At 45.6% G+C, this 16,464-nt stretch overlaps 1 protein-coding gene across 1 annotated transcript in view; it reads right to left on the bottom strand.

The window, feature by feature from the left end:
• Positions 1–16,464, bottom strand: part of LRGUK (leucine rich repeats and guanylate kinase domain containing) — a gene marked incomplete at its 5' end in the record, with an annotated part of 69,872 nt that overhangs the window by 15,761 nt on the left and 37,647 nt on the right. The window contains 6 exons of the mRNA XM_056846732.1: positions 2,869–3,023; positions 6,645–6,761; positions 7,311–7,512; positions 9,132–9,245; positions 10,247–10,343; positions 15,872–15,991. Of these exons, the coding sequence (XP_056702710.1) occupies positions 2,869–3,023; positions 6,645–6,761; positions 7,311–7,512; positions 9,132–9,245; positions 10,247–10,343; positions 15,872–15,991 (805 nt within the window). The remainder of the gene's footprint in view (positions 1–2,868; positions 3,024–6,644; positions 6,762–7,310; positions 7,513–9,131; positions 9,246–10,246; positions 10,344–15,871; positions 15,992–16,464) is intronic.

Below are 16,464 nucleotides of genomic sequence, written 5' to 3'. Positions count from 1 at the left end.
GGTAACCCAGCTGTCTTCATGTGTAAGTGTGGGGAATCCAATTTGGTTCACCAGATTAGCCTCTGCCGCTCATGTGGAGGAGCGGGGAATCAAACCCGGTTCACCAGATCAGAGTCCACTGCTCCAAACCACCACTCGTAACCACTACACCACACTGGCTCTCTTCACGCACATGCTGTGCTTTGAAAAGCAGAAACTGAGCTGGTTATGTTTTTCTGGCACAATAGATAAAAGTGATATGAAAAGAATCCTGCGTGACTCTTTTTTGCAAGTCAGAATGTAGTTAAAAGCGCCAGAGCACGGTAGCAACTGGAGCATTTCTCCTTTTTTATACCCCTTTTTTCTCTCTCAGTATTAATGAAAGCCATTTGCTAAGCGATGGGTAGCAGGCAGGTTTTCAGCTGTTCCTCTCCATCTGGAGTCATAACTCCAGACGCCAAAAAGTTGGGCTAGATTTACATATCAAGACGGTGGGGTGGGAATAACTCTACAGCTGCCAGGCCTGCCGTCCTGAAAATCATCATTATGACTTCATAATTCTAAAATGAAGTGTTCTCTTCCCAAAGTTTCCTTCAGATTTATTCCCCTTCTTTACCCGCACACATGCAGAAACACACAGAATTGTGCTCCAGAGTCTTAAATGTATCTGGTTTAGAATCCGAGTTGAGCTTAGGGTTACGAACAGGGTTGCCAGGTCCCTCTTCGCCACCAATGGGAGATTTTTTGGGGTGGAGCCTGAGGAGGGTGGGGTTTGGGGAGGGGAGGGACTTCAGGTATCTCCAGGTACTAGCTGGAGATCTCCTGCTATTACAACTGATCTCCAGCTGATAGAGATCAGTTCCCCTGGAGAAAATGGCTGCTCTGGCTATTGGACCCTATCCCTCCCCTCCCCAAACCCCACCCTCCTCAGGCTCCTCCCCAAAAACCTCCCGCCGGTGGCGAAGAGGAACCTAGCAATAACTCCCAACACCAATAACTCCCAATAACCAATGCTGTTTCTGTGTGGGCAAAATGGATTGGGGGGGCAGGAACCCTACCTCCCCCCCCCCCCCGCACGGTGGTGTATGGAGCCAGTTTGGGCTCTCCTTTGTTTTTTAGAAGCCATTCCCTGCTGCTACTGTGTGGGTGCAGGGAAGAATTGGATCCGGGTGACCGGAACATTTAAAAAAGCTAGCATGTTGTTTGGTCTCATATTTTTGCCATCCGATAGGCAGAAAAAAGAAAAGAGGAAGGTCGAAAAGAATTCTATAGTAAACAAAAGTGTATTTGGAAAGAAACTCTGGCAGGGCTGCCAGGATGTCTGGATATTAAACTTTATAATATTGAAAACACTGGGTTTAATACAGTATTATCATCAAGCACATTATACCATATTAATTGTTGACAACGTTAATTACATTTTAAAACAAAACAACAATTTGGCAATGTTTTATATGTCTACAATATAAGAAGGTTTTTATTTTTAATGTTCGCCAAAAAACGTCCTAATTTTTTTATTGGAAAAACTGAGTAAGTCCTCTGACATTTTCATGCTGTACTTTGGAACGAATGAAATAAGACCAAGTTTTTCTCACTTACAGATTTTTCTCCCCCAGATTTTCTAGTTTTGCCATCAGAATTTTTTTTTAAGACTTTGGACAAAACAAATACCTTTTTTAGTTCACCTTTCTCTGATCAACAGTCTGAAGGCAGGTTACAATGCTATTTAAAAACTAATGTAAAATACAAAAGATGTATAAATCAAATTGAGTAAATTGTTGGAAATGTTCTGAAACTGAAGGAACTTTCTACCACCAATGGTGGACTTGCAAAGAGTCAAAAGTGTTGGCGTAAAATACATAAAGAGATTCAGGAGATGTTTCAGGTGAATTTTGAACTAGATCCAAAATATATGCTGTTGGGCATAACACCTCCTCAAGTGAACTCAGTCCTTAAAGAACTTTATCAATATGCAACTTCCGCCGCCAGAATTCTTTATGCTGCATACTGGAAATATAGCTCACTTCCAGACATCACAGAGTGCTTATTAATAAATTGTTTGATTTTGCATTGATGGCTAAACTATCACATTTGGTTAGAATGAATCTAATGGATAATTTTAAGACAAAATGGCAACCTTTTAAAGATTATTATTCATGTGCTATAAATACTTAATAGAGAATAATTAATAAGAGTTTTAGATTAGAAATTATTTAGATAAATTTAGATAATTGTTCAGATGTTTTTTTTTTATAAGAGCCCCATGGCGCAGAGTGTAAACTGCAGTACTGCAGTCCAAGCTCTGCTCACGACCTGAGTTCGATCCTGATGGGAGTCGGTTTCAGGTAGCCGGCTCAAGGTCGACTCAGCCTTCCATCCTTCCGAGGTCGGTAAAATGAGTACCCAGCTTGCTGGGGGTTAAGGGGAGATGACTGGGGAAGGCACTGGCAAACCACCCCGTAAACAAAGTCTGCCTAGTAAGCGTTGGAATGTAACATCACCCCATGGGTCTGGAATGACCCGGTGCTTGCACAGGGGACCTTTACCTTTTACTTCAGATGTTTTAATTGTCTAGAACAACTGACGAAATGATGAGGCTGTAAACTATGCAAAAGCTTGGACACCAATATATTTTTAATATTTTTTTTTCTTCATTTTCCCCTCCCCCTTTTCTTCTGAACCCTCTTTTATTTATATATATATATATATATATATTTATATATATATATATATATATATATATATATATATATATATATATATATATATATATATATATATATATATATATAAACTAATATCAAATCATCAACACCAATCCCAGCCCTGCTGTAGGTGCGGATTGATCTTGGACACACTGCCTTTCCCCACACACCCACACACACTCACCACTGGTGTTTTCTGTTCGGAAAGTTTGGCTGATATTCTGGCAGCGTAATTTCTGGCTGATGAGTCCACAAATTCATTGGTGGCGGTCTCCTGGGCTACAACATTTTTGCCTTTTATGTTGGTTGCCACTTTCTTATCTGTCGTTTTCTCAGGAGCTAAGAAAGAGCAAATAATATTGCCCGGGCTGATAAATGTAGAAACATAGAAACACAGAGCTGGAAGGGACATCCAGGGTCATCTAGTCCAACCCCTTGCACAATGCAGGAAATTCACAACTGCCTCCCTCCCTTGCCCAGAAGATGGCCAAAAAAATCTTCCAGGATCCCTGGCCAATCTGGTTTGGAGGAAAATTGCTTCCTGCCCCCAAAGTGGCGACTGGCATTACCCTGGGCATGTAAGAAAGGGCCATGAGAGCCAAGCCGTGGCACAACCCTTCCTGCCCTCCCTCTCACAGAATCATCCTTGCTGTCAGAAGGCCATCTAGCTTCTGCGTCAAAACCTCCAAAGGAGAACATAAGAATAAAATGGCTGATATCATTCTGCCCTTGTGCAAATCTATGGTGACACCTCACTTGGAATACTGTGTACTTTAGGTGGTTACCGCACCTAAAATAGAATATTGCAGAGCTTGAGAAGGTGCAGAAAAGAACAAGCAAAATGATCAGGGGACTAGAGCAGCGGCCCTATGAGGAGCGGTTAAAACGCTTAGGGCTGTTTAGCTTGGAAAGAAGGTGGTTAAGGGGAGACCTGGTAGAGGTCTATAAAATTACGCATGGTATGGAGAGAGTGGACAGGGAGAAGCTTTCCCCCCTCTCTCATAATATTAGAACACGGGGTCATCTGCTGAAGCTGGAGGGTAAGAGATTCAAAACTGATAAAAGGAAGTATTTCTTCACACAACACATAGTTAAATTGTGGAACTCCCTGCCCCAGGATGTGGTGATGGCTGCCAACTTGGAAAGCTTTAAGAGGGGAGTGGACATGTTCATGGAGGAGAGGGGTATTCATGGCTACTAGTAAAAATGGATACTAGTCATGATGCATCCCTATTCTCTCCAGAGTCAGAATAAATTAGGTGCTGTGGAACACAGGCAGGATGGTGCTGCTACAGTTGTCTTTTTTTGGGGCTTCCTAGAGGCACCTGGCTGGCCACTGTGTGAATAGACTGCTGGACCTGATGGACCTTGGTCTGATCATGTGGAAGAGTGGGGAATCAAACCCAGTTCACCAGATTAGAGTCTGCCTCTCTTAAACACTACGCCACGCTGGCTCTCTAAGTGGAAAAGACATCACAATAATCACTCCCCATTCATTGTTTTATTTTTCGTCTGCTGATTCTTAAGTTCTTTTCCTTTCTTTTCAGGATTTAAGCCAGAGTTTCCCAACATGGCACCCATGGGCACCAGGGTGCCAGCCTGCAGCTGGTGCCAGGAGCAGGGGATGGGGGAATCACCTGCCCCCAAAAGGGGGATGGGACCCCTTGTCCTTCCACTGTATCCCCTTTTACACTTGAAAGAGAAAGAGAATTAGCCTTGTCTTCATCCTCAGTCTCCATTTCCACCCTTTTCCAATGCCTCTGGAGAGCCAGCGTGGTGTAGTGGTTAAGAGAGGTAGTTTGGAGCAGTGGACTCTGATCTGGAGAACTAGGTTTGATTCCCCACTCCTCCACAGGAGCGGCGGAGGCTAATCTGGTGAACTGGATTTGTTTCCCCACTCCTACACATGAGGTCAGCTGGGTGACTTTGAGCCAGTCACAGTTCTCTTAGCCTCACCTACCTCTCAGCGTGTCTGTTGTGGGAAGGGGAAGGGAAGGTGATTGTAAGCTGGTTTGATTCTCCCTTAAGTGGCAGAGAAAGTCAGCATATAAAAGCCAACTCTTATTCTTCTCTGCCCTGTCCTTTACGAAAAACTTTGGGATATTGTTTCATTAAGGGGAAGGGGAAGAGAGATTTTAACAGCCTACCATTATACCGCACAACTAATCCTTCCCTATTACACTATTATTGCAAATGTTCATATTAAGACTCGGCCTTGAGGCAACATTATTTTTTCAACAAAAAAAAATCGCTGTGCCTCGTCTGCAAAAACAGAAGCAATCTCTCCTAAGAAAGGATCGTTACATTTATCTGAAACACCTACAAATGAAGCACTAAATGAATTTAATGAAGCACCGTTAATTTTAAAGTTACTTTTATGGACGGCAGAATCGCCCCAAATTCAAAGCGCTCTTAATGAAGTTGCAAAGAAGCACGAACTGGAAGGACGGAAAGGCGTTCGAGGCGATTATGAGTCTCTTCAAGGAACATCTGTTTTTATAACAGAGCAGACAAGGACAGGACAACTGAAATTGTGCCAGGAGGGCTCTGTCCCTTTGTCCTCCTCAGCTATGTACTTGAAAAACATTTGGGACTCCAGTGAATTTTCATTTCATGTCCATGAAGGCTGCTGTTGAAGACAACTTTCTGTTGAGCCTGCCTTACACTCAAGGGATGCAGGCCTAACTGGGCCTTCTAGAAGTAACCAAGCCTACAAATGGTATCAGGTGGAGGTGTCTCGTCCCATCTATCAAATACATTTTTATTTCGTCCCCGGGCAAAGATGGTTCTCCTCTACTCAGTTTTCTCCTCACAACAGCCCTGAGAATTTGCTCTGAAAAAGACAAATTCCATGCTGGCCATAATTAACATAAGAAAGGCCCTGCTGGATCAGACCAAGGCCCATCAAGTCCAGCAGTCTGTTCACACAGTGGCCAACCAGGTGCTTCTAGGAAGCCCACAAGCAAGGCGACTGCAGCGGCATTATCCTGCCTGTGTTCCACAGCACCTGATATTTGATCCTGGAGAGAATAGGGATGCATCATGACTACCATCTATTTTTACTAGCAGCCATGAATACCCTCTCCTCCAAGGAACAGAGACAAGGAATAGAGAATAGACAAGGAATAGAGAATAAAATTGCTGCTGTCATACTGCCCTGATACAAATCTATGGTGAAAGAGCACTTGGAATACTGGGTACAATTCTAGTCACCACAGCTAAAATGAGATATTGCAGAGCTTGAGAAGGTGCAGAAAAGAGCAACCGAAATTATCAGGGGGCTAGAGCAACTGCCCTAGGAAGAGCAGTTAAAGCGCTTAGGGCTGTTTAGCTTGGAAAAAATCCAGGTAAGGGGAGATATGACAAAGGTCTATAAAATGATGCATGGGGTGGAGAGAGAGGATAGGGAGAAGCTGTTTTTATGTTTTGTACATATTTGTACACATAAGAGATGAATTGACTCAATAAAGGAAGCCACAGCCTTCAATTTGCAAGATCTGAGCAAGGCTGTCAAAGATAGGACATTTTGGAGGACTTTCATTCATAGGGTCGCCATGAGTCGGAAGCGACTTGACAGCACTTAACACACACACACACACACATATCTTAGCTGTTTTTAAATGTTTTAATGATCTTTGTCAGGAGGGTTGATTTTAATGGTTTTAAAATGTGATTTTTATCATACGTTTTAAATTGTTAGCTGCCTCGGTGGCCCTTGTAAGGGCAGAAAGGCAGGACAGAAATTTTGTAAATAAATGAACAATACACATCTCTGGGTTGTTCCACAAGGTGTAGCATCAGATTCTGCAAATCAGTGTGAAATGCCCGGTTAAAATCTAAGTACGCGGCTCCATCTTTCACAGGCATCCAGGACTTCTAAGGCATGAGCAACTTTCACTCCCTGCAAACAAACTGGCTGCTATTTCACAAAGGGCACATCTGAAACATTATGCGTAGTACCTGGATCTACTTTGCTATCTGCTGTTGGAACGGTCTCTTCTGACACCAGAGGTTTCACTAGTCCGAGGTATTCTTCGATGAGGCGGACCAGCTTGGCGAATGCTTCGTCGTAGTCATCTAAATGCGAGGTCAGAGAGGAGGACAAAAGAGTAAAGAAGAATATAAGTACCTAAGAAAAGCCCTGCTGGATCAGACCAAGGCCCATCAAATCCAGCAGTCTGCTCACACAGTGGCCAACCAGGTGTCTCTAGGAAGCCCCCAAACAAGACAACTTCAGCAGCATTCTCCTGCCTGTGTTCCGCGGCACCTCATATAATAGGCATGCTCCTCTGAGACTGGAGAGAACACAAGAACATAAGAAAAGCCCTGCTGGATCAGGCCAAGGCCCATCAAATCCAGCAGTCTGTTCACACGGTGGCCAGCCAGGTGCCTCTAGGAAGTCCACAAGCAAGACGACTGCAGCAGCATTCTCCTGCCTGTGTTCCACGGCATCCAATATAATAGTCATGCTCCTGTGGAGGAGTGGGGAATCAATCCCGGTTCTTCAGATTAGAGTCCACCGCTCCAAACCACCACTCTTAACCATTACAAACTCCACTGTTTTTCTTCAGAAGAAGGGATCCTTGTGTCACTAGCCTGGAAAGAGCACCCCCTGCGCGGACTCACCAATACTGATAACTGCATCGAAGAACCCTGGGTAGTCCTGATTCACTTTGTTGTACATGTCCACCCTCCGGACGGCTTCCTCGACCTCTGGTCTGCTGAAGAGGCCCATCCTTCGCAGGTGACCCCCGTATCTTTCTTTGTTCATTGGGATCAACAGGATGTAGCGAGGTTCAAAGTAGGAATTCTTCAGGCTTCTCACCCCCTGCAAGGCAGAGGGCGCCCGGTTTTGTCATTTAGGTCCAACTTTGTCGGTCTTCCTTCACATGGTTAAATCAGATATGGTGCTTCAAGTCACCCAAAGGAGTAAGAGCGACACAGAAGAAGAAAGAGGTGGGACTAAGTCCTCCTCCCACTCATACAGCCCTTAGGCCAAGAGGTTCTCAATGTGGTGACCGTGGGTATCATGGTGCCAGTCAACACATGGACACCTGAAACTGCCTTCTACTGAATCAGACCCCTTGGTCCATCAGGGTCAGTATTGTCTACTCAGACTGGCAGCGGCTCTCCAGGGTCTCAGGCAGAGGTCTTTCACATCACCTACTTGCCTAGTATCTTTAACTAGAGATGCTGAGGATTGAACCTGAGACCTTCTGCATGCCAAGCAGAAGCTCTACCACTGGGCTACGGCCCCTCTCCATGGCTCTCCAGGGTCTCAGGCAGAGGTCTTTCACATCACCTACTTGCCTAGTCCCTTTAACTGGGAGATGCCGGGGACTGAACCTGGGACCTGCCACTGAGCCACGGCCCCTCCCCTCACAACAACCCTATGAGGCAGATTAGGCAAAGAGTGTGTAACTGGCTCAAGGTCACCCAGTGAGCTTCCATGGCAGAGTGGGGATTCGAACATGAAGGCTCCCAGGTCTTAGTCTGATACTCGTACCCACTGCACCACAGTGGCTCTCAGTGTGGCCTTTCGGTCAACAGTGGCCATATATGCATGGCTGCTTCCTCGCAGTCACCCCGCCAGCTATTTCGGGGCTTTGCTTTGATTATGCATGCATTTTCCAACCGTCAGAGGTTGCCTTGCTCTCCCCACATTTTCACATGTTTTGCCCGCATTTTCTGGATTTATGTTTAGTCAGCAATCAGAAAACGCGAGGGAAATGTGCGGGGAGAGCGAAGTGACCTCTGATGGTTGGAAAATGCATGCATAATCAATGCAAAGCCCCAAAGGGGCTGTGGCTCAGTGGTAGAGCATCTGCTTGGCATGCAGAAGGTCCCAGGTTCAATCCCCAGCATCTCCAGTTAAAAGGACTAGGCAAGCAAGTGATGTGAAAGGCCTCTTCCTGAGACCCTGGAGAGCCATGGAGATGGGCTGTAGCTCAGTGGTAGAGCATCTGCTTGGCATGCAGAAGGTCCCAGGTTCAATCCCCAGCATCTCCAGTTAAAGGAACCAGGCAAGTAGGTGATGTGAAAGACCTCTGCCTGAGACCCTGGAGAGCCGCAGCCAGTCAGAGTAGACAATACTGACTTTGATGGACCAAGGGTCTGACTCAGTAGAAGGCAGCTTTAGGTGAATTTTGAAACAACCATGCCTATATGGGCAGTAACTGGTTCGACAAGGCCCCCCTAGCTCTTAGACTCTATGATTGGCATTTTCCACCGTCCCATCTAGCTTGGGTCTCAATTGCTTCTGTGTGCATCTGTCTCTGCTATTATTCATTCTGGCCATTTACGTACACAAGGATGGCACTTAGCGGTTTGATACAAATGCATTTAGATGGAATTAAGACTCTGCTGCGATTGTGGGTGAAGGTAACAAGTTATGTTGATGCACAATGCATGATTAGACACGTTTCTGCACCCAAAAAGCATCCTTACCTCTATTTCCATGTGAACGCAGGTTGCCAGCCCTTCCCGGGCAATAGAATCAATAGTGTCTCGGCCCAGTCCATACTGAAAACTGTTATATTTAAAAGTTGCAATAAATTTCCCCTGTAATTAAAACCATGAAATACGGTTGTGGTTAAAAGCAAAGGAAACTAACTTTTGCAAGCAAGCACAATCTTGGATCTTGAATACTGAAATTCCTTCATAAAAACATGAGAAAGGCCCTGTTGGATCAGACCAAGGTCCATCAAGTCTAGCAGTCTGTTCACACAGTGGCCAACCAGGTGCCTCTAGGAAGCCCACAAACAAGACAACTGCAGCAACATTATCCTGCCTGAATTCCAAAGCACCTTATATAATAGGCATGCTCCTCTGATCCTGGAGATAATAGGTATGCATCGTGACCAGTATCCATTTTGACTAGTAGCCATGGATAGCCCTCTCCTCCATGAACGTGTCCACTCCCCTCTTAAAGCCTTCCAAGTTGGCAGCTATCCCCATATCCTGGGGCAGGGAGTTCCACAATTTAACTATGAGTTGTGTGAAGAAATACTTCCTTTTATCTTTTTGGAATCTCTCACCCTCCGGCTTCAGTAGATGACCCTGCGTTCTGGTATTTTGAGAGAGGGAGAAAAGCTTCTCCCTGTCCACTCTCTCCAAACCATGCCATTTATTGTTAAGGCCATTGGCCAGCATAATTTTATAGACCTCTCTCATGTCTCCCCTTAACTGCCTTCTTTCAAGCTAAACACCCCTAAGAGTTTTAACCGCTCCCCATAGGGCAGTTGTTCTAGTCCCCTGATCATTTTCTCAAGCTCTGCAATGTCCTTTTTTTAGGCGTGGTGACCAGAACTGCACACAGTATTCCAAGTGTGGTCTCACCATAGATTTGTACAAGGGCAGTATGATAGCAGCAGTCTTATTCTCTGTTTTTCGTCTAATTATGGCCAGCATGGAATTTGTGTTTTTAACAGGAGCCGCACACTAGGTTGACGTCTTCATCGAGCGATCCACTTACCACCCCGAGAGCCTTTATGCAACCATGAGCCTTTCACATGAAGTACGGGCCAAGCATGTTCCCCTCAAGCCCAGTTTGACCCCCTTACCATACGCAACATCTTGTCAAATTCCTCCTGGGACACATAATAGTAATCCAAACGGTTTTCTTCTCCAAAGTAAGCAGTCCTTGTGGTGTGGCAGGGGCTGAAAGGCAAGTCAGGCATAAACAGGGGGAAGAAAAAAACACTTTCATCAGCTGTTGAAGAGTTTGAGGGGGGTATGGTGGGGACATCATGGAAGAGGCATGAGCGGAAAGGGTTAGTCAGCCTCTTGCCCGGCGATAGTCTTCAAAGCAGCCAATGAGGACTGCTGGCTAGCTAAAACACCCCCCCCCCCGAAGAGCGATGCCAGTTATGGAACGTCTGCATCACACCTGTTTCGGGTCAGAGCTCCCTTCCCCAAACCTCGCCCTCCTCAGGCTCCACCCCCAAAATCTCCAGGTGTTTCCCAACCCGGAGCTGGCAACCTCATGAGCCCCTGAAATTACAATAGATCTCCAAACAGCAGAAATCAGTTCTCCTGGAAATAATGGCTGATTTGGAGGGTGGGCCATATGGCATTATTAGGGTTGCCAACTGATCTCCAGCTGATAGAGATTAGTTCCCCTGGAGAAAATGGCCGCTTTGGCAATTGGACTCCAGGGCATTGAAGTCCTTCCCCTCCTCCGGTTCCACCCCAAAAACCTGCTGGTGGCGAAGAGGGACCTGGCAACCCTAGCCCAGCTTGCCAGGAAAAAGAAGGAACCATGCCAGGGTTCTGCAGTCAAGCATAGATATCCCAGCAGCCCTCTCCAAAGTGATTTTCTGGAACATGATTGGGGCACCACCTTATCCGAAACTGTGCCAAATGAAAACAGTGTGGGGCACGTGGATTCTATAAAGCTTAATCTTCAAAGAACTGGTTTTCTCAGGGATATTGTTATAAAAAAACATACATCTTGAAAGGTCATTCCTAGCCACTGGCCAGATGTTTTGAATGTCCTATTTTTACTGCTTTAAAAAAAAAAACAAAGCTAGCAATCTGAAAGCATGTTACAAGCTCCTTTTAACGGCAAGGTCATGTTTACATTTGAGCCAGCCAAGTATCTTCCCCATAAATTGCATTTTTAATGAGGGGCATGCTTGAAATTTTAAAGAATAAACCCTCGAGCTACGGAAATCTCTCCTGAATAATTAAAACAGAACTTTGCTTTATGGTCTCAATTTTCTGCTCCGCTGAGATCCTGTCGCTTTCTTCATATGCATAAAACTTATGAGGGAATAAAATATAAAATAAAAACACAAACAAGGCTCTCGGAAAACTTATAGCTCTTGGAAATTTCCCACCAGCTTTCAATTATTTGGTATTTCCAACCAGGCTTTTCAAATGGGATAATTTATTTAATGTGCTTTATACTGAATTTTCCTCCTTGCAGAAGAGTCCCCCCCCCCCTCAAAGTGCTTGATTTGCAAAAAAAAATATTTGGCTGATGACTCTGTCAACCCACCAGCCATATATTTTGCAAATCGAACACTTTTCAGAATCAAATGGCGCAGGTGGGGGTATTTCTGTGTTTGGTCTTTCTGTAGCTCAGATCTTATGACACAAGACAATAACCGAAGAGATACAAATAGTCAAGATTTGAGCTTCTCTGCCATCAAGTGCCATCGTGCACCAATAAAGGTTGGACCAGAAATGGCTAGATTCTGGATTACTGGGGCTGCTACATTGGGGAGGGGGGCAATTCACAAGCCTGGAACAACTGGCTCTGCATCCCTCAGTTAGGGGTGGGTTGTCTGGCTGGCGTAGTGGTCAAGAGCAGCAGACTCTAATCTGGAGAACAAGGTTTGATTCCCACTCCTCCACATGAAGCTTACTTGGGCCAGTCACAGTTTTCTCTGAACTCTCTCAGCCCCACCTACCTCACAAGGTGCCTATTGTGTGTGTGTGTGTGTGGGAAGGTGATTGTAAGCCACTTTGAGACTCCTTAAAGGTAGAGAAAAGCGGGATATACAAACCAACTCTTTTTCCATGTAGGAAAACAGCTCGGGGGGGGGGGGAGGAGTGTGGGTGTTCTAAGCCCATTTTGGCTCTCCTTTTATTTTTTTAAAAAACCTATTTCCCACAGCTGCTGTGTGGCTGTGGAGAACCTGCGTTGGGTCTGGGAAACCTGGATCCATCTCTTTAAAAACCAAAACGTGTATTTTGGCCCTGAGTCAGACCATCGTTCTATCAGATCAGCATGGTCAACTCTGACTGGCCGCTGCGTTCCAGGGCCTTCTGCCTGCAAAGCAGGTGCTCTGCCACTAAGCCATGGCTAGGGGTTACCAACCTCCAGGTGATGACTGGAGATCTCCTGGGATAACAACTGATTTCCAGGCAACAGAGATCAGTTCACCTGGAGAAAACGGCTGCTTTGGCATTTGGACTCTATGGTGTTGAAGTCCCTCCCCTTCCCAAACCCTGCCCAGCTCAGGCTCTGCCCCCAAAATCTCCAGTTATTTCTCAACCCAGAGCTGGCAACCTTAGCCACGGCCCTGTCCCACCTTACAACCCCTGACTGAAATCCGCACTCAGACATTTTAAAACTATCCTCTCTGTACCTGTTTTTGTGCTGGCCGTGGACAGTAACAAAGTTTTCATAGAATCATAGAGTTGGAAGGGACCACCAGGGTCATCTAGTCCAACCCCCGGCACAATGCAGGAAATTCACAACTACCTCCCCCCCCCACACCCTCAGTGCCCAGAAGATGGCCAAGGTGCCCTCCCTCTCATAAACTGCCTAAGTTAATAGAATCAGCATTGCTAACATAAGAACATAAGAAAGGCCCTACCGGATCAGACCAAGGCCCATCAAGTCCAGCAGTTTGTTCACACAGTGGCCAACCAGGTGCCTCTAGGAAGCCACAAACAAGACGACTGCAGCAGCACCATCCTGTCTGTGTTCCACCACACCCAATACAATAGTCATGCTCCTCTGATACTAGAGAGAATAGGTACCGTATGCAGCATGACTAGTATCCATTCTAACTAATAGCCATTAATACCCTTTTCCTCCATGAATATATCCACTCCCCTCTTAAAGCCCTCCAACCTGGCAGCCATCACCACATCCTGGGGCAGGGAGTTCCACAATTTAACTATGCGTTGTATGAAAAAATACTTCCTTTTATCTGTTTTGAATCTCTCACCCTCCAGCTTTAGCAGATGACCCCGTGTTCTAGTATTACGGGAGAGGGAGAAAAATTTCTCCCTGTCCACTCTCTCCAAACCATGCATAATTTTATAGACCTCTATCATGTCTTCCCTCAGCCACCTTCTTTCCAAGCTAAACAGCCCTAAGCGTCTTAACCGCTCCCCATAGGACAGTTGCTCTAGTCCCCTAATCATTTTGGTTGCTCTTTTCTGAACCTTCTCAAGCTCTGTAATATCCTTTTTTAGGTGTGGTAACCAGAACTGTATACAGTATTCCAAGTGTGGTCTCACCATAGATTTGTACAAGGGCAGTATGATATCAGCAGTTTTATTCTCTATTCCTCGTCTAATTATGGCCAGCATGGAATTTGCCTTTTTACAGCAGCCGCACACTGGGTTGACATCTTCATTGAGCTATCCACTACCACCCCAAGATCCCTTTCTTGGTCTGTCGCTGCCAGCACAGATCCCATCAATGTATAAGTGAAGTTGGGATTTTTTGCCCCAATCTGCATCACTTTACACTTACTCACATTGAAACTCATTTGCCTCTTTAATGCCCATTCTTCCAGTATGTAGCGATCTTTCTGGAGTTCTTCACAGTCCGATTTTGTTTTAACCACCCTAAATAATTTGGTGTCATCTGCAAACTTGGCTACTTCCCTGTTTAACCCCAACTCCAGGTCATTGATGAACAGGTTGAAAAGCTCCGGTCCCAACACAGATCCCTGAGGCACCCCACTGCTCACATCCCGCCATTGTGAGAACTGACCATTGATTCCTACTCTCTGCTTCCTATTTTTCAGCCAGCTCTCAATCCATAAGAGGACTTGTCCTCTTATCCCATGACTATGAAGTTTGCTTAGCAGTCTTTGGTGGGGGACTTTGTCAAAAGCTTGTTGGAAATCCAAATTCACAATATCCACAGGCTCATTCCTGTCCACATGCTTACTGACGCTTTCAAAAAACTCTAATAGGTTAGTGAGACAGGACCTCCCCTTACAGAAGCCATGTTGGGTTTTGCCCAGCAGACCTTGCTCTTCTATATGCTTGACAATTCTATCTTTAATAATGCTTTCCACTAATTTACCCGGAACAGACGTTAAGCTAACTGGCCTGTAATTTCCTGGGTCCCCCCTGGAACCTTTTTTATAAATGGGTGTTACACTGGCCATTCTCCAGTCCTCTGGTACAGAGGCTGATCGAAGGGACATATTACATATCTTTGTTAGAAGTTCAGCAATTTCCCATCTGAGTTCTTGAAGAACTCTAGGATGAATACCGTCTGGTCCCTGTGACTTGTTAGTTTGCAGTTTGTCTAGACGTTCTAGGACTTCCTGCCTCGTTACCACTATTTGCCTCAGTTCCTCATTTTCCCCTCTCCAAAATCTCTGTTCAGGAGAAGGAATCTGCCCCGTATCTTCAACAGTGAAGACAGATGAGAAGAATTCATTTAGTTTTTCAGCAATCGCTTTATCCTCCCTTAGAGTTCCTTTACTCCCATTGTCATCTAATGGTCCAACAGCTTCCCTATCTGGTTTCGTACTCCTAATATACTTAAATAATTTCTTATTGTTTGTTCTGATGTGTTTAGCAATATGCCCCTCAAAATCTTTTTTTTGCATCTCTAATTATTTGCTTGCATTTCCTTTGTGCAAGTTTGTGTTTGCTCTGTTTGCTTCGTTTGAGCAAACCTTCCAGTCTCTGAAGGAAGACTTTTTTTCTCCAATTGCTCCCTTCACCTTACCTGTTAGCCATGGTGGTGACCTCTTGGACTTATTACTACCTTTCCTGGCCTGCGGTATACAAGCTAGCTGAGCCTCTAGTAATATGGACTTGAGTAACCCCCAAGCCTTTTCAAGAGATTTAACCCTCCTAACTGTTCCTTTCAACTTCCTCTTTACCAGTTTTCTCATTTTAGAGAAGTTCCCTCTTTTAAAGTCAAAGGTAATTGTGTGAGATTTCCCAGTCACTTTCCCACTAACATATAAATTAAATTTGATGCCATTGTGATCACTATTGCCAACGGGCTCAACTACATCCACATCCCGCACTAAGTCACTGGCAGCACCACAGAGTATTAAATCCAGGATCGCCTCCCCTCTGGTTGGGTCTATGACCAACTGTTCGAGGGCACAGTCATTTAGGATGTCTAAAAGGCCATCTAGCCTCTGCTTAAAAACCTCCAGGGAAGGAGGAGGTTTAATGTTTTAACGTAATGTAAACTGTCCTCTGCCAATGAATCTGACGATTAAGTCTGCAGCTTAACAACCTGCACTGTAGTGCCCAAAATTTTTAACATTTGCTGTGAGATCCTTCCATGTTCCTTCTCCAAATCCAAGGATAAGAGCAGTGGAAACTGTGTGTGTGTGTGTTGGTGGGGGAGAACCTCTACATCCGGCAGCACAGAGAACATTGCACACTGCCTTCTGCCCAGCTGTCTTTCCTGGAGACAGCCTGCACAATCCCACTGCCAACACCCCTCCATCTGGACACACCTGTATCTGAAGTAGTTGTTGAACTTCCTGCAGAGCCTGTGGCAAAGTTCTCGTTTCCAGCACGCCAGCGGGCCAGTCAGCACCAGCATGGGGTAGGGGGCGTCGAGGCTGGGCAAAGTGCTGCAGGGAGGCAAAGGGGTGTCGTTAGGCTTCTGTCTGGAGCAGGATCCTGGGCCCAGAACTATCTGGCTGTCCTCAACCAGGGCCAGGGCCTTTTCGGCTCTGGCCCCAAACCTGGGGGAACACTCTGTCTAATGAGACCCGGGCCCTGCAGGACTTAGCTCAGTTCTGCAGGGTCTGTAAGACTGAAATGTTCCGCCAGGCATATAGAATCATAGGGTTGGAAGGGACCTCCAGGGTCATCTAGTCCAACACCCCAGCACAATGCAAGAAATTCACAACTACCTATGAACACATGAAGCTGCCTTAAGTCAGTATTGTCTACTCAGACCGGCAGCGGCTCTCCAGGGTCTCAGGTAGAGGTCTTTCACATCACCTACTTGTCTAGTCCCTTTAACTGGAGATGCTGGGGATTGAACCTGGGACCTTCTGCATGCCAAGCAGATGCTCTGGCACTGAGCCACGGCCCCTCT

This window comes from Euleptes europaea, chromosome 3, assembly GCF_029931775.1.
Source record: "Euleptes europaea isolate rEulEur1 chromosome 3, rEulEur1.hap1, whole genome shotgun sequence".
In the NCBI taxonomy this organism is placed as follows: Eukaryota; Metazoa; Chordata; class Lepidosauria; order Squamata; family Sphaerodactylidae; genus Euleptes; species Euleptes europaea.
This window is presented reverse-complemented; position numbering and strand designations above follow the sequence as displayed.